The 18,534-nt window shown below is 40.5% G+C and overlaps 1 protein-coding gene across 1 annotated transcript in view; it reads right to left on the bottom strand.

The window, feature by feature from the left end:
- LOC149259351 (uncharacterized) overlaps positions 1-18,534 on the bottom strand; it is a 254,630-nt gene that overhangs the window by 48,426 nt on the left and 187,670 nt on the right. The window contains exon 9 of the mRNA XM_089418159.1: positions 12,860-12,950. Coding sequence (XP_089274285.1) covers positions 12,860-12,950 — 91 coding nt within the window. The remainder of the gene's footprint in view (positions 1-12,859; positions 12,951-18,534) is intronic.

Below are 18,534 nucleotides of genomic sequence, written 5' to 3'. Positions count from 1 at the left end.
AAGATGTAGGTGATCAGCCATGGCCAAAACCTCTCCAAATTGGGAGGAGAACCCAAATGAACTCTTCTTCTTATAGAATCTTCAAGTGATGAATTCCAAGACCAAGACCCTTTACCTTACAACCTCTCCAAGGCCAAGTCACAAGATCTTTTACACAGCTTCTCCTTCTTGCCCAAGTCAACACTAGTCAAACTGACTTCTTGTACTCCTAATCTCGGCTTCTCTGAAATTTCGGCCCTTTGCTACAATCTTGTAATTCTTGGCCTGCCAGAAACTTCTACAATTTCACACATGTGTGTTGATTGGAAGAGTTTGGCGATACTTTCCTTCTTTGCTTGACTTGTAGACTTCTTTTGGTGATTTCGGTTAGCAAGAATGTTGGTTTGGTGACCTTCTTCTTGGCGTGTTCGAGGACTGAGGTAACCCTCCTACAAAAACCCTAATCTCTCTCACATGTGAGAAGAAGATGACCCAAAACAGTGCCAAAAACTTATCGCTTTCCTTTCCTTTCCTTTCACCAGATATGAGGCTTCCTTCTAGTGTTTCTCGCACTTTTTCTTGAATTATAGATGCTTGGATGGATGCTCATCAAGTGAGGTCGATTCCTCCTTTATATAGTAGTTTGGCCATGCAAAATAAGTCGACTTGTGCTAGTGTGTAGGCCGACATCCTCTTCTAGAATCATCTCCATTTCATGGAGTACTTGTGACAAGGTCTTGCAGGATTTATTACTCAAATAAAATTTCTTTTACAATATTTAACATGCCCAAATGGGTCTTCAATACATGACAATGACTCAATTGATTTTATGACCAATCCTAAAAGCTCAGAATGGGATCTTCAACTATAAAAATAAAATTCCTTGAGCATGAAACCCATGACTAAAGTATAACATAAATAATTTTATTTTTTCTTTATATCAATTACATAAAATCATGATTACACGTCATTATGAATACTGAACCTAGTTACATATTTCAACACTCCCTCTTAACTAGGGAGGTATTCATAATCCATACAAGGTACTTGGACATTCTCAATCTGAAGAATTCTCATAAGAAGAGTCGGATTGGTAACCCATCTGTTTAGCATCATATCATCCAGCATTGTCACATAGCAGCGCCTTGACTAACCGCTCTATCTCTCCACAAGATTAGAACACAATGCTAGTGAGAGCAATGATTTATAGACACCCTCACCATTGTCTCTCTCGGAACATACCCCACACGGGTTCTCTCAGAGTATGTTCCACTAGCACTACTCTTACCTTGGATTCCCAATCCTCAAAGAATATCGGTCCTCTACAACTACTCTTATCTTGGATTCCCTAACACATCCTCAAAGAGTATCGGATGTCCGATGCTTACACAATCTTCCATCCTATCTTCCCAAGTGAAGACAAGAATGATGTGTCTATCTCTCCCTCTCAACTAGGGAGGATAGACCCATTCCATTGAAGGAATGTACCCATTCCCATAAAAGGAATGTATCCAAGCTCCCTCTTAATCAGGGACTTGACCAAACTCCCTCTTGACCAGGGACTTGCTTCTAGTAGCTCTTCTTAGGTGGAGATCATTGGACAAACAATTGCTTGTAGGACTCCTTCCTTTAATGTCATGAATTTCTTCTATATTATGGATCCTACATCCTTTGGGACTTCTTATAGGGCACAAACCATCCATCACTTTCGTTCATTAGTCATGTCATCTTTCTTTTCATCGGAAAGTGATCCATTATTCCATATTTGGCCTTCCTTCATGCCATGATACCTTCTTGATGTCATGTTTCCTTCAGGATCTTTCATCCTACCACATGTGTATCAGTTGTAGATGATATCTCTTCCCTTGGCATCCCTGCATTAGCCCATCCAGATATTGTTCATAAATAGAAAATGAATTATTAAATCAAGATTACCTTGGTTATGGTCTTTCAACATGACATCTTCTTGTTTGCATCAACATCCAACATTGACACATCTCCAACAAATATACAATGTCAAGGGTCTCTTTGATTTTCCAAACTTTACCAAAATCTTCATATCTTTCCCATGGAGATATCAGAGTCAAAACTTTTAGTTCTTGGACGTTGATTACCTTCCTCGTAGCTATATTTTTTCACAATCTTTCCTTCCTTAACATATTTCATCCTAGGAACTTCCAACCATAGTTCCTTTGTTTTTGTCAACCTCCTCATATTCTATATGAAGACTTGTTATGTTGATTTCATCTTAGACAATATGTGACTCATGCCTTCATGCATCCTTCCAAAGGAGGAGATCCATTTCTTTTGATCATGCTCATGAAGTAGAGCAACTATCCATACTATCTGCAACTATATGACATGACTCAATTTTATCAAAATACAAGCATACATACCTCATATTTTCCCTTTTGATCATCTAGACTTCCTTCGGTAGCTTCCTTGATTGAAATAACTTCAATCCCTTGACTTGCTTCACTTCTTTGAACATCATACCATCATCCCATGAATCCCATACAAGTTGGAATTCTCGGCGAGACACTTGTTTCTTCAGTAGGTGAACCTTCCAATGAAGATTCCAATGGAGGATCCTGATCATCCTCATCTAAATGCTCCTTTTGAATGATGTATGATAAGCTCTATACTAGATGACTTTATTTTTCCCATAAGTACTACTTATGCTTCTAATGAAGTTACCAGGAGCTACATCCTTCTATAGGTGACAGCCACAAACTTTTATTTCAGCTATCTTTCATGCTTCTTTATGATGATGTCACGAGATCTTGCTTTCAATCGTACGCTTCTATGATGCCATCTCCTAACATGATGCATCATAGCATGCTTCTGATGATTCCTACCATGATAGTTATATTTTACAACAGAAAAATTTGAAATATAAACTTGAAAAGAGCTAGGTGAGGAAGACTATCTCAATCATAGTAGAGATCTTTTACTTCCTCCTTTTTGGTTTTCTTCTTTTCAACTTCTTCCACTTCTTCATTCATATGGGCTTCTTCCCTTCCTCTTTTGTTGTTGTCCTTCTTGAGATTAGGACAATCTCTCTTGTAGTGCCCATATTCTTGACATCCATAGCATTGAACCTTTGCCATATTCTTCCTTCGTTTCTAAGGACCAAATTTCCCAAACTTCCCTTTTCTCTTTGCCATAGTATCATATGCTTGAGTTTGAACATTTGATCCTATATTAGATTTTTCCTTCAACCTAGTTTCTTCAATTTTACATAGTGAACATAGATCTTTGAATGGAGTAGCTTCCTTCTTCCCGTAAATGCTTGATGTAAAGTTACCACATTCCTTTGGTAGTGCATTTAGTAATACGGTAGTCATCTCTTTGTCAGACATTATTTCTCCCAGATCTTGTAATTGGTCCCTTATTTTAGATATTCTCATAACGTATGAGACTATTCCTTCTTCTTTTGATATCTTCAAATTATAGAGTTCTTATCTTAAATAGATTACTTCTCCTGCAGTGCTTACAGAAAACAACTCTACAAGTTTGTCATATATTTATTTTGATGTTTCAAGTTTAGATACATAGGGAATGAGGGGATCCTTGATGGATTCTATGAGAATCCTTTGAGCCCTTATTTCCCCTTTCATATACCTTGCAAGTGCTTGAGCATCTTCCTTTGGAGGTTTGGTGATTGCGCCCTTAACATGTTTAATGACCTCATTTTCTATGAGGTTTAGATCTATCCTTTTCTTCCATGCAAGAAAGTTTGAAACCCCAACCAATTTGTTGCTTTCCTTGCAAAAAGACATTTTGATAGATTCAGAACTAGACATAAATGTACTTACTTGTGAAGATGCTCCTTCAACCTGCAGCGTTTTTGAATTTGATGATGATATAGGTAATAGAAAACTTCTTCTTGATGAAGATGGTTTTCTTCACAAGTGATCCTAGACTTCAAAGAGAGGGAGATCACCTTGAGTCCTTTGATGATGCCAACAACTCCTTTCTTCTTGCTTCTCTTGGATGAGTATACTTCAAGATGCTTTGATTTGATGATTTCTTCAATTCAAGTAGAGTTAGGGTCTTTTGAGGTCTCCTTCCTTGAGATGATGATTTGAGCGAGGATCCCAAAAATGCTTTGTTGAATTCTTCTTTGATAGATCTAGGGTTTTGATACTTCCTTCAAGATGATAATGTAGCCTTTAACTTCAAAATGCCTTCGAGATGAGAGGATCTTCTTGATTCTTTGATGCCCTTGATATCCTTCTAGAACCTTGATCTTTGAGAGCTTGTGTCCTTTGTTGAGCTTCCCTTCCTTGAATTGTTACCTTAGCTCTGATACCATGTTGAGAAATCTAGGGCAAAGACAAGAGGTGATTTCTCTAGAAATGATAACTGCTTGTGAATACTTTCTACTTCTTTTGATTAGGTTCTTATTTAGCTTGATTATTATAGTGTTCTTTTCATCAGACAGCTAACAAAATATGAACAACGAGATAAGGGACACAAGATGTAGGCGATTAGCCAGTGCCAAAACCTCTCCAAATTGAGAGGAAAACCCAAACAAATTCTTCTTCTTATAGAATCTTCAAGTGATAAATTCCAAGACCAAGACCCTTGACCTAACAACCTCTCCAAGGCCAAGTCACAAGACCTTTTTCACAGCTTCTCCTTCTTGCCCAAGTCAACACTAGTCAAACTAACTTGTGTACTCCTAATCTCGGCTTCTCTGAAATTTCAGCCCTTTTCCACAGTCCTACCATTCTCGATCTACCATAAAATCTGCAATTTCACATGTGTGCGCTGATTGGAAGAGTTTGGAGATACTTTCCTTCTTTGCTTGACTTGTAGACTTCTTTTGGTGATTTCGGCTAGATTAGCAAGAACACTGGTTTGGTGGCCTTCTTCTTGGCTTCTTTAAGGTTTGAAGTAACCCTCCTGCACAAACCCTAATCTTTGTCACACATGCAAGGAAGATGACCCAAAACAATGCCAAAAACTCTTTGCTTTCCTTCCCTTTCCTTCCGCCGCATATGAGGCTTCCTTCTAGTGTTTTATCGCACTTTTTCTTGAATTTCATATGCTTAGATGGATGTTCATCAAGTGAGGTCGAGTCCTCCTTTATATAGTAGTTTGTCCATGCAAAATAAGCCAACTTGAGCTAGTGTGTAGGCCAACATCCTCTTCTAGAATGATCTCCATTTCCTTTTGAAGGCCGACTTGATGGAGTACTTCTGACAAGGTCTTGGAGGATTTATGACTCAAATAAATTTTCTTTTACAATATGTAACATGCCCAAATGGGTCTTCAATACATGACAATGACTCAATTGACTTTATGACCAATCCTAAAAGCTCGCAATGGGATCTTCAACTATAAAAATAAAATTCCTTGAGCATAACATAAATAATTTTATTTTTCTTTACATCAATTACATAAAATCATGATTACACATCTCATTATGAAGACCGAACCTAGTTACATATTTCAACAAGCCCAAGGTGTCTAGTCAGAGTCATAGTTAGTTAGTTGAGTCAATAAAGCCCGTAAGCGGTTATCCGCATTAATATTAATTGTAAGTGGTTGACCCGCATTACAGAAAATGAACCACAATTAATTATAAACGGGTCATACTTAATCATTCAAGGAGAGAGAAGGCGAAAAATGGAGGCGGATGCACAGCTTGTCTGCTGCGGCTTCCATGGAGGCCTCGAGTGCCTACACCTCGAGGTCTGACCATTTTACATAACCTTACCTTGTCTCCCTGAGTTACTACTCCCATTGACCTAGGATTTACCCCTCCGTTACGGTTAATGCATAAGGTTTTATAGTGTTACTGAGCAGTTAAGGAATCCTACGCCCATTTTTCTTTGCCTCCCGACTACCGCTGTTCGCCAACCGTAACTGCAGCTTCCCGATGGATTCGGAGGATGTCGTGGACTACGAGGCGGACCCCAACCCCGACCAAATCATATGGGCTCATCAACGACCTGGAAAGGGCTATGGTCCCCTGGCTGCGAAGATTCCCCGCTGACAGATGCACAGTCCGTGCTTTTACACCCCAGCTCTATTTTGCACCCTGTGCCTGATGTTCACATTGACGACCTGCCTGGCTTGGATTGCCCTCCATTATCCCCTGCAACCCTCAACTTACTAGGCACTTGTCTACAACCTTCACCGACTTTCGACTCCCCTCAGATCATTCCGCTCTCCACGCCCCTGAACGCACCCTCATGCTCTCATTCACAGCCTGGCCCCTCCTCTCATCCCAACCCGGCGATCTCTGGTGCAACCCTTGCCCCCTACAACTCTAACCCTAATACTCCTATTCGGTCTGGGTGCTTCAGTTCCACTATTCCTCACCCCAAATCCACTCCATCCACCCCCCATACGGTCAACCAGAGTTGCAGGAGCTTACTCAAGGAACATCCCACGGGACGGCGCACGGATAAACCCTCTAAGAGAAGGTGCCTAAAAGCGGTGGACAGAGACATCAATCTTACACTTGGAGCGGACAACTTGATGGCTGAAGCAGTAGATACGGCTAAGAAGGTTTTGGTCGGGCATGTACGAGGTAGGAACTACACTGTGGAATGCCTCCGCCTCTGGACTTCGGAGATATGGGGGTCCTTACTCAAAGAACTTCCCATTATCAGAGTATTGGCCCACGGCTGGTTTGCCCTCCGGTTCCACAGAGAAGAGTATACAGATTGGATCCTCTCCCGCTTTTGGCACATCGAGCTCGCTCCAGTGTTACTCAAACGATGGGACCCCTTGTTCGACCCTGAGCAAGAACAAATGGGTGTTGGGCCAATTTGGGTTCGTTTGCCTGGCCTCCCTATGCAATTTTGGACCCCTCCGGTTTTCAAGCGAATAGGCGATGCTTTGGGGACTTATCTTGAACACGACCAGTCTTTTGAGAAACAGGTATTATGACAATGGCTAGAATCCCAGTTCACCTTGACACCAAGGAGGGACTGGAGGAGAAAATTACCCTTCATTGGAGGCATTTCTTGCACCACCAGAACCTGGACTACGAAGGTGTGCCTTTCTGCTGCCGTAGATGCCACAAGGTAGGGCATTTGTACAAAGATTGTCCTTTACTCTCCTCATCGGCACAGGAGGCTGCAAGAGGTGTGAAACACCATCTGTCGGAAGAGCCAAACATGGATGAGCTACCATCTGAACATGGACCAAAGATCGCAAATGGAGCCTTGACTCAGCCTGCAAATACTCTGAGGATTCCATCTCCATCCCCTCCTCTGACGCGCTCAAGGGCTGCGGTGGGTGCTGCACCTACTTCGGGTAATGATTCTACACCTTGCTCCTCTACTCATCATTTCATTCATTCACAGGCTCTTACTTCTTTGCATATCCCCGCATCTCTTACAGATTCCTTACCTTGCCCTTAGCCTCCCATAAATTGTGGCTTTAGGCCTCCATCACCCATATTCTCGATCACTCCCCCGGCCCTCCCCATTCCCCCCCCCCCCATCCTCCCCTCCCTCTGCATCGGGCTCCCATTCATACAACCTTCGCTCTCAACCTCTGCACACCATCCCCCTCCTTGGTCTTGGTAATCACACTCCAACTACTGAGGCTAAACCTAACAGAGGAAGACCTTCAAAGATTGCAAAAGCCATCAAATCAGCAGTGGTTGATGTTGCACAAGGTAGACAGTCCACCATCGAAAGGGCACTTAGAGCACCTGAGCCCCATTCATCTGTTCCCTAATGATTTGGCTCTCCTTCAATTGCAGGGGTTTAGCCAGCCCCAAGAAGAAACTGGCCCTTAAGCATCTTCTGTCTCGCACCCCTTGTGACATTCTTCTCCTCCAGGAAACCCTTGGACCTTCAGATCTGATTACCAAAACCCTTCTTTCTCTTCTCCCTGGTTGGCATTTCCAAGGCATGGACGCTATGGGTAGATCTGGAGGGCTCGCCATGGGCTTTAATCCCAAATCCATTAAAGTGATCTCTTCCTGGGGCGGTTTAGGCTTTCTGGGCATGGATATCCTAGCTGCTGACCTTGGCAAGAATATTCGCATCATTAACATCTATGCCCCCAACCAGAATCGACTTGATTTCTGGCATTCCATCCTGGATAGCCCTCTGATCACCGGCAATACTATCATAGGAGGTGACTTAAATTTTTCCATTGGGAATGAGGAATCATGGGGTCATCTCTCACAGATCGACCCTATCTCCGACCAGATGTCTACCCTTTTGGATCTCCATGGGCTCATTGATATCCCTATGAACAAGAAATTGCCCACCTGGCATAATAGACGGACTGGAGAAGCGGCCCTCGAAAGAAGATTGGATAGATTCCTCATACATGAAGAGCTCCTTCGAACCCTCACCCTCTACAGACAATGGGTAGGCTCGGGTGGATTCTCGGACCATTCTCCCATTTACCTTCAAGTATCTGGTCCATCCAAGAAGCCTCGAGGCCCCTTTCAAATTTAACTCTGTTTTCTTAAAAGATCCGGAGTATATCAAATTAGTCTCAGATTTCTGGCGAGCTCAGCCCCCCCTCAGGGAGCAAAGAATGGCTGTTGATTTCTGTGGGCACCTGAATCATCTCAGAAAGCTTACTGTGGACTGGTCGAAAAGGAAAAAAGAGAGGGATGAGCGGAACCTGGTGGACATTGAAGACCAACTAGCTTCCTTAACTGACGATCGAGGACTTGGATTCCTATCCAATGACTCTAAGGCCCAACTGGTGGAGTTGGAATCTCAGAAATCGAAGATCCTCTTGGAAAAAGAAGAATTATGGAGGCTCAGAAGTAGAGCTATTTGGCTGCAAGCTGGGGACGGAAATACAAAATTTTTCCATAATTATGCAAATGGAAGGAAGGCGAACAACACCATCTGGCAGTTGCCCTTGGAACAGGAAGGTCTGGCTACTACTCACACTCAGCTTTCCAGATTGGGAACAACCCATTTCAAGAGCCTGTTCAAAGCCCCCTCTGCCCCTACCCTTCCTGAAATCATTAATCTGGCTAGGCACTTTCCTAGATACTTGGATCCAGAGGGCATCGATGATCTCATCAAACCTGTATCCTTGGGGGAGCTAGAAAGCACTCTAAAATGGTTCAAGAGGGATAAAAGCCCAGGCCCGGATGGCTGGCCGATGGAATTTTACATTGCCTTCCTGGACATTATTGGTCTGGATCTCCTTGCAGTCATTGAGGAAAGCTGGACCCTAGGCCGCATATATGCTCTCCTCAATTTCACCCACATCGCTCTCATTCCTAAATCCGACTCCATTGCATCTTTCAATGACTCCGCCCGATCTCACTCTGCAACTGTCTCTACAAATTATAGCCAAGATCATAGCCAATCGCATAAAGCTTATCCTTTCTGATCATATCTCTCAGGAACAATTCGCTTTCCTTCATCACCACCATATACATGAAGCCATTGGCTCGGCCCAGGAAGCCCTCCACTCCATCAAACTTAAAAAGCTTAAAGGGATGGCTCTCAAAATAGACTTATCAAAAGCATTTGATAAAGTTAGCTAGTTATACCTCAGAATGATCCTCACACATCTGGGCTTCCCACTAGAGTTCATAAGCTGGATTATGGGTTGTATTACATCTGTTTCCTTTGCAATTCTCATCAATGGGTCTGCTTCCCATCCCTTTCAGGCGGAAAGGGGTTTAAGATAGGGTTGTCCCCTATCCCCACTTCTCTTCCTCCTGGTGATGGAAGGTCTGAGCAAATTGATAGACTCGGAGAAGTGATCGGGCAACCTCAGGGGTTTAAAGGTTACTGAACATTTCATTTTGACCCATCTCCTCTTTGTGGACGACATACTCATCTTCCTCAGTGGAAGTGTACAGGACATTATGTCCATGAAAGAGTCTTTAAAACTCTTCTGTAAAGCTACAGGGATGGAAATCAACAGGGACAAGTCCTCTATCTCTTTCTCAGAGTGCTCACAGCAGGAAACTCAACTCTCGCTTCAGCATTTTTCCTTTCAAGTCATGGATTTTCATAATGGCCTGAAGTACCTGGGAATTAGACTCAAACCAAACAGCTATAAAATAGCTTATTGGATTTGGCTTATCACTAAGGTGGAAAAAAGAATCAATATTTGGTGTCATTGCTTCCTATCTAGGGCAGGAACACTGATTCTTATCAAAGCAGTATTAGAAGCCACCCCTGTTTTTTGGATGTAATTGGCATGGATACCCATGGGGATACTTAATAGATTACAAAGAGTGTGCAGTCACTTCCTTTGGAAGGGGTAGAAGGAGGGAAAGCCATTTGCCTAGATTAAGTGGAGCAGAATTGCCATGCACAAAAAATGGGGAGGTTGGGGTCTAAAGCAGCTCTCGGCCTTTGCACAAGCGTTGACTGCAAAACAGGGATGGCTATTACTAAAACACAAGAGTCTTTGGTCAGAGATGGTTTCCCATAAGTATATCTGGCCAAATACCATTTTGGATTGGATCAGGCGCCCCTCCTGGAGAAGAAAAGGAATCTCTGTTAATTGGAGGGCTATACTAAATACTCTTCCCATCATCAATGGAGGGCTCATTTGGAAAATTGGTAATGTTGCCTCAGTTCGCATCGGGATTGACCCCTGGGCTGGTAGTGGGAACTCATATCAACTCCCACCAGAGTTGATCACCCACTTAAGCAATTTAGGCATACAGTACATCTCGCATCTTGGAGATCACCGCAATACCACTTTTCTTTCACAAGCTTGGCTCTCTGGAGTGGATTGGAACATCCCGAGGCATTGGGAAAGAATTTGGAACAATTATAAACAAGCCCTCATTGAAACCCATGTCAGACTACAGGATGTTGAGGACGAGTTGATATGGGGTCACTCCAAAAAGGGATATTACTCCTCTAAGCATGGCTATGACATCATTCTAGCAGAGACCAAACCGGACAGAATGAAAAGCTAGTGGCCACTCATCTGGAAATTGAAAGCCCCCCTGCGCACAAGACTATTGATGTGGAACATTCTCGAAGACAAAACACCTACAGGAACAAATTTAAGGAAGAGGGCCTACACTGGTCCCTCATGGTGTGTCCTTTGTCAACAGGAGGAGGAATCGACTCACCACCTATTTCATACCTGCCCTAAGATGAAGATGATCTTGACACAAGTTCTGATATCACTCAACATAAACCAAACTTGGCATGGAACTGATATTGCTTGTGCTTGGGACAGCTGGTGGGGTGAAGCAAGCGATACAAAATTAAGAAATCTGCCACTCCTGGTCTTCTGGCACATCTGGTTAGGTCGCAACTGTATCATCGTCAAAGACAAGCCTATTATCTGGACCCTGATTATTCCCAAAATTTGCTCGGGGTATGTGGAAATCCCAGCAGAAGAAAACTTTAGCAGACCCAGAACTATCTACCCAGAACAGATTGACAAAACTCGGCCCTGGGCATATTTTGATGGGGCTGCACAAGCCCAGGGCTGCGGGGGTGGCATTCTCTTACACCTCACAGACTCACACTACTTTCAGATTTGCATGGACCTTGGAGAAGGCACAAACAACTTCGCTGAACTGATTTCCCTTCGACACCTAATTTACTTTGCTATACTAAAACAGTGCAGATACATACAAATTTTTGGGGACTCCAAGAATGTAATAAACTGGTTTAACAATGCAACAACATGCCATGCATTTTCTCTAAGATCTATTATGGATGAAATTGTTTTTTTCAAAACACATTTTGACCATATATCTTGCTCTCACATCTACAGGGAGCGTAATGAAAGTGCAGACAGGCTTTCGAAAGAGGCAATGAATCATCCTCGAGGGGAATGGCTGATCACTGAACGCACTCTGGAAAGAAGCTACCAGTATTTCTGCAGGCCATACATAGACCAGGAACTTCGGAGGGGGGAAAGCCCCTAGTTAAATTATCAGCGGTTTTTGATCTCAGTATCTTTTTTGTAAATATGTAATTAACAGTTTTTGGGTATTTGCCGAACAACTCATCACCGTCTGGGTGACATTTTGGTTATGTAATTAAAAAATAGTTATGTTTGGCCCCACAGGGTCTACTCAGTTATTTCTTTTCTGAACTACAATCAGTTGACTAAGGTCACAGTTTGCATATGCTCAAAGGCATCTACAGCACGTAATTTCAACAATTAATGGAATTACAATATTTTCTCCCCGGGAAAAAAACGGGTCATACTTAATAAATAAAGTGGTTAACCCGTATTATGCAAGGGACCACTAGTAGTCAGGGTTTTGGATGTCATAAAGCTATAAATAGTCTTAGATAGCAAGGGAATAATCGTCGAGTTTTATTGTAATCGAGCTCTGCTCTATTGGAGGTTGCCCCCTCGAAGAGGCAAGTGAACATTGTATTTTTCTTTTGAATAATAAAATATCTTTGCAGCTTGTCTCAATTCATGTGATATTTCTGCGTTTCAGGCTATATAGTTTCATATTTCTGGCATTTTGGGTTTCTTACAAGTCGAGTGCATAACATTCTCACATTCAGGAAACTCATGCAACATAGCTCCATACTAAAAAAACATGCGCTAAAAAAACCTGAGCTTTCTGAAAGTTATTCATGCACAATTGAGAATTTTAGGTTATTCTCCTCCTATATTTTATATGCAATGCAAATTAAATACAATATTGGGTTCTAGCATAGAAACACAAGGTATGCAAAGTAAGCCTATAGCTAATATAATAATTTGGATTAAGGCATGCATTTCCAGCCGAGGCTACCTAAAATAAAGCAGAAAGACAATAACCAGGGACGTGGACAAAATAAAAACATAAACAAATTCCCTGAATACAAACTATCAGGATGATGATTTTGAACTTTTCTAGATAATGACTTTTCTCATACACAAAAATTTATTACCAAATGTAAATAAGCTAGGGGAAGAGGATAAATGCTAATTTTACCTGGTATAAAGTGTATTTATCCTAGCCCAATCTGCATCCATCTCTGGTGATAGAATGTTGTTACGCTCTTCTTTTCCTGATTTAATATTACCTGAAAAAAAGACTCATGAGCTACGATTTGATCATAACAAGAGACACCAACCTCAATATGATACCAACTGCTTTCTACTCTAGACATAGCTTGGCAAAATTTCATTTTCTTACTTGGCAAAACTTGAACTTTCTAGTTTACGTTCAGGAATCTAAGACAGGGTCCTTTATGAGGAATTTATTATGCAGCAGGAACTGACTAATTCGTTGCATCATCTATTAATAAAGCTCCAAGGTGTAGTTATTTTGAACATTAATTCAAGAAATAAATAAAAATTAAAACCAATGCATTCAATTAATAAGCCACCGCACATGTTTATGCAATGGTGGCTGGGAATATTCAAGGCATGCCAATTCAGTCCAGCATGGCATTCAAAAATAATGGCTTCAGAATCTATCACAGGATATTTAATTAATGTAATAGACTATAAACATAGTATCAATATTTGATCTCCATTTATAGGAGAGGAGGTGAAAGTCAAGCATCTTGTACTGTTGTACTGTATTGACATTTATTCTATAGAAAGACTATCGAATTTCAAAAAAAAATGAAAGGGATTTTTTCAGCAACAAAGGAAATTTTATGCTTAAATGTTATCAAGAATGCCTTGGGAAAACTGATTACTATGTATGATTCTGAAAAGGAGGTTGAAAGTTAGCACAGTGATTGACTGATCGCCATTCTTCTGTATGTTCTATTGGTTCTTTGGCATTGAGTCTTGATCTAATGGTGGGAAACAGAATTCAACTGCCAAGAACTTTGAACATTTTAGAGACTTGAGATAACAATATCATGAAGCTGTGCTTCTACAACCTTTACTTGTCTAAGGCCAAAAAATAGCATTGGTGTTTCTTACAGAAGTGGCATGGGCATTAGCCAACCAAAATGGCACGTCTAACCATTCCAAAAGAGGTACATGGTTTTCAAAGCAGTCATCCAGATATTTAAAAGGTCATATGAATTTGACATCTCAATCTATATGATGCTACAATTTAAACAGTTATTTACAGATTAAATCTCATAAGGTTAAGAGTTAGTTAAGGAAAGTATCACATTTCAGTAATAGATTCATAATCACATGCAAAAAAAGACAGCGATGTGGCTTGATCTAATGAGGCTCAATTTGGAAGCAATAATCTCTTCCATGAGACTGTGAATCTCTGAATTTCATTTTATAATTGGAATATCAAATGCATTGCTCTTCTCTACAAATTCCTCCATGATCATACACCTTGGTCCCCTCAGTCACCTTGGTCCCCCTTATTGATGATCAATGACACAGCAAGGAAGTCCTCACTTTCTTCCTCATTTCATTTTGCTTCTAGCCTTGATGTAAATTCACATCGTATTTATGTTGAATATGGCTTTCACTTTGTGTTCAATTTTTGGGGTTACTTCAAAATGTTTAGACCATGCTTGAGGGTGCCTCATCTGACGTAGAGTGTGTGGTGTGTTGACCACCTTTGTTTGCATTAACATTTGTACTCTTACCTATGATCTAAAGTCTCCACCAAGTGAAACCTCAGGAGAAACTCTAAAAGGTTACCAATGTCACCTAAGCAACATTTTCCCTCAATTTAATATGGTTAACCAACAACCAATGGAAGTTTCCTTAAACACACTAAGTCTAAAGCGATAGGCTCCCCAGACTTTGAGTCAACTCTGAAACATAATATTCTGCGTAATTTCCAAATTTGTAAAACATGAATAAAGTTTTAAAAGGTGGTGGAAAGCAAGATTAGTGCCTAGAAAAGTACAATGGGGATATAGGGCCTATTATTGCAAAAACCTAACACCTCAGTGCAAAGCTTCACTAAGCACTCTAGATTACGAGGAACAATGGGATAGGTCTCCACTGTCACCTTAGCAATTGTTCCCCTGCTATTCTATGGTCTGATACTCTCCATATCTCTCCCCAAAATGGAGCCTTACCCAGCAAATCTCAGGGATAAGACAACTTCCAGGGCTAAATACACCTAAGGGTTCTACTATAAACTACACCCAAGGATAATTGTTCAATAATTAGGGTTGTGGGCGAGATATGATGTAATTCTAGAACAACGAATCCAAAGGATCCTATGTCTAAATCTAGATGGCTTAGTAAGTCCTAGAGAGGCTGAAATAGGCTACCAAATACATGCTATCTATAAATTACAAGTTGTTATAAACTAGTGTTTAATCAACTCAAGTACACCATGCAAATATTTAGTATAACAGCATCCAAAGGATCCTATGGCTAAATCTAGAGGGCTTTGTAAGTCAAAGAGAGCCTAAAATAGGTTCTCAAATACATGCTATCTATAAATTACAAATTGTTGTTATAAACTAGGGTTTAATCAATTCAATTACAGCATGCAAATATTTATAACAGCATTACAAAAATAGCCCAAAAATTATAATAGACGAGTGAAAATGAAGACTATTTAATGAGTGAACTAAGAAATAGATTACAACAATTTTCAGCGATTGAAAACACATAAAACAGCAACAAAAACCTTAGAGTCGTTCAAAAATGCATGAAAAACAGTATTTATACTTTTCCAATTTAATGCATTTCTCACTCTAGGACCATAAGGTCTAAGGTGAATAAAAATGAACAATGCAGATTTTGTCATAACCTAACCCTAATTTACGATAGCAAACATAAAGAAGAGAACAAAGAAAATAAAAATATAAAAATAAAAAATAAAATTAGGGTTTTATTTTTATGGAATTGACACAACAATGAACTAGTGCCTTTCTCAATCAAGTGCTAATGGTTTCTCAACAAGGTTACCCAAGAATAAGCTACAATTAGGTTCCTCAACTCCTCAAACCCTGACGTCTTTCAATCAAATACGAGACAATATGGGAGGAAGCTACACCTAGGTTCCTTGATAGAAACTCGATGATAATCTTTCAAGGAGATGTTAGAGCCATAAAAAATTCAACAATACTTTGGTGAAAATTTCATTGAAACCCTTATTTGACAACAAAAACAAGATGGAAGAAAACACTTACAATAAATTTTCACAAAAGCACCATTGAATCACCAATTATCATCCAAGGAAAAAACCATTCACCCACAATATTCTCCCCCAAAAAATTTGTTCATTCAATGCTCTATAGCAACCAAAAGAAAAGTGGCAAGCTAATGCGCACTCTTTCAAGTTTAAGTGTAACAATGAAAATTGATATCGGGTGGGGGGGGGTGAATGGGTATCAAGGCTTATTAATCAATTTTTACCAGTTTTAACCATTACACCATTCATCATCAAATTATGAAAATAACAACATAAAGCAATACAAAAGAACCATTAAAAGCATACACGTGACACACAAATTTTAGATGGAAACCTAAGTTGCAGGAAACGTGGGGGGAGTGGTCGTTTCAGGCAGGAAACAGAAACGAAACTGGGAAACGCGTACGGTACGGCCTGGAAACGTGTTTCCGGCCGTACTGCCACGTTTCCCGAAACGGAAATGTGGCAGTACGGCCGGAAACGCGTTTCAGGCCGTACAAGCCACGTTTCCCAGTTGTAATGTGTTGTTTTTTAATTTATTTTTTTTTAATTTGTTTTTAAAAAAAAATTTCAAGGCAGAAGACTGCTCAAGAGAGGTGAAAGATGCACAGTACATTGTTGATGTTATTATAAAAGCTATTGAACAAATAGGGCCTAACAAGGTGGTGCAAGTTATCACGGATAATGCACCAGTTTGCCAAGCTGCAGGTTTAATTATTGAGGGGAGGTATGACAACATCTTTTGGACACCATGCATTGTCCATAATCTGAATCTGATCTTAGAGGAGATCGAAAACAAAGTTTCCTGGATAAAGGAACTCACAGGAGAAGCAAGGGAGATTATCAAATTCATCACCAACCACCACCAGTCTCAGGCCATATTTCGAGAGTACTCCAAATTGGAGTTGTTAAAAGTTGCTGAGACAAGATATGCCTCAAACTTCGTGATGTTGCGCCGCCTTGTTGAGGTTAAGCATGCATTAGTTTCTATGGTGGTGAGTGAACTTTGGATTGAGTGGAGACAAGCAGATTCAGAGCGGGGATCTATGGTGCGTAGATTGTGCCTTGATGAGGATTGGTGGAGCAAGGTAGATTTCTTGCTAAAGTTCACAACCCCTGCATTTGAGCTTCTCCGGAGTGCTGACACTGGCCAACCTTTCTTGGGAGAGGTATATGATGGCATGGATTCCATGGTTGAGAAAACTATGGAAATCATTTCGCAGGAGTCTCCACAACTTTTGTTTGTTGATGATCATTTTGCTGGTTTGATCAAGAAAATCATTGTTGATAGGTGGAACAATTTCAATACACCATTGCACACTTTAGCACATGCTTTGAACCCCAAATTTTATGATGAAGAGCTTATTGCTAAAAGCAATGGGAAGAGGAAGGCACCCCATAAGGATAGAGAGGTGGCTACTAGGGTGAAAAAAGCCCTTATGAGAATGTTTCCTTCTCATCTACATAGGGAGGTAAAGGAGGAATTTTCCAGTTTTGCTGCAGGAATAGATGATTATGCAGATATATCAGCTTTGGAGGAGAGAAGCACCATGAATCCAGTTAGGTGGTGGATTTGTCATGGAGCAAATGGTGTACATTTGCAAAACCTTGCCATTCGTATTCTTTCACAAGTGGCAAGCTCTTCATCAGCAGAAAGGAATTGGAGCACTTATGGTTTTATTCATTCTGTGAAGCGCAATAGGTTGGGCTCACAGAAAGTAGAGGATCTTGTTTATGTGCACTCCAACCTTCGCCTTGCATCTCGTAGGGGTCTAGAATACAACAGTGGTCCTTCTAAAGAATGGGATGTGGATGCAGAAAATCCTGATTTGGATCTCTCTCTTGCTGCCCTGAATATTGAGGCCGAATCTGGAAGTGGAATTGGTGCATCATCTTCTTCAACACTACCATCCACTGTTGAGCATTGTGCTGCTTCTATTTTTGATGAGGATTGTTATGATGAGGATTAGTCTTTTGTGACTTGTCTCTATAGTTCTTGCAGCCTTATAGTATTTATTGTACTTGCAGCCTCATATACTAATATAAATAAAGGCTGATTTTGGATTTTCCTATATTTTTATTTTCATTATGTGATCATTCATGACTCATGAGTAAATGTGATGTAAATTTAATCTTAATGTTTAAATGTAATAAATTATAATCATATAATGTAAATGTATCATTAATGCTTTATGATTGCACATATATATAATAATAACTTTTAAATATTTTTAATATATATATATATATTATATTATTATATTATTATATATATTCGCGTTTCCCCGTTTCCAAAATTTGGGGAGGTCGCGTTTCGTATCGCTTCCCGTTTCGGAAACTCGTTTCCATTTCCTCGTTTCGTGCAACTTAGATGGAAACCCTTCCATGAGAAAAACCATCTAACGTTTGTCTTCATTTTCTTCTTAATTCAATCTTCTTTTACAATGTACTAGCACCAACCAGTATGCAAGCACCAACTTGTGAGGCACCAACCTCAATCATCAATGAGCACCCACTCGCTTCAAGCATTGATTTGAAGGAAGCACCCACTTCCTACAACATTCTCAGGCATCGATTTGTTA

This window comes from Pinus tabuliformis, chromosome 6 (genome assembly GCF_031772625.1).
Source record: "Pinus tabuliformis cultivar Carrire ecotype Pingquan chromosome 6, CPIR1, whole genome shotgun sequence".
In the NCBI taxonomy this organism is placed as follows: domain Eukaryota; kingdom Viridiplantae; phylum Streptophyta; class Pinopsida; order Pinales; family Pinaceae; genus Pinus; species Pinus tabuliformis.
The sequence above is the reverse complement of the archived record's forward strand: the minus strand, read 5'-3'. Positions and strand labels throughout refer to the sequence as shown.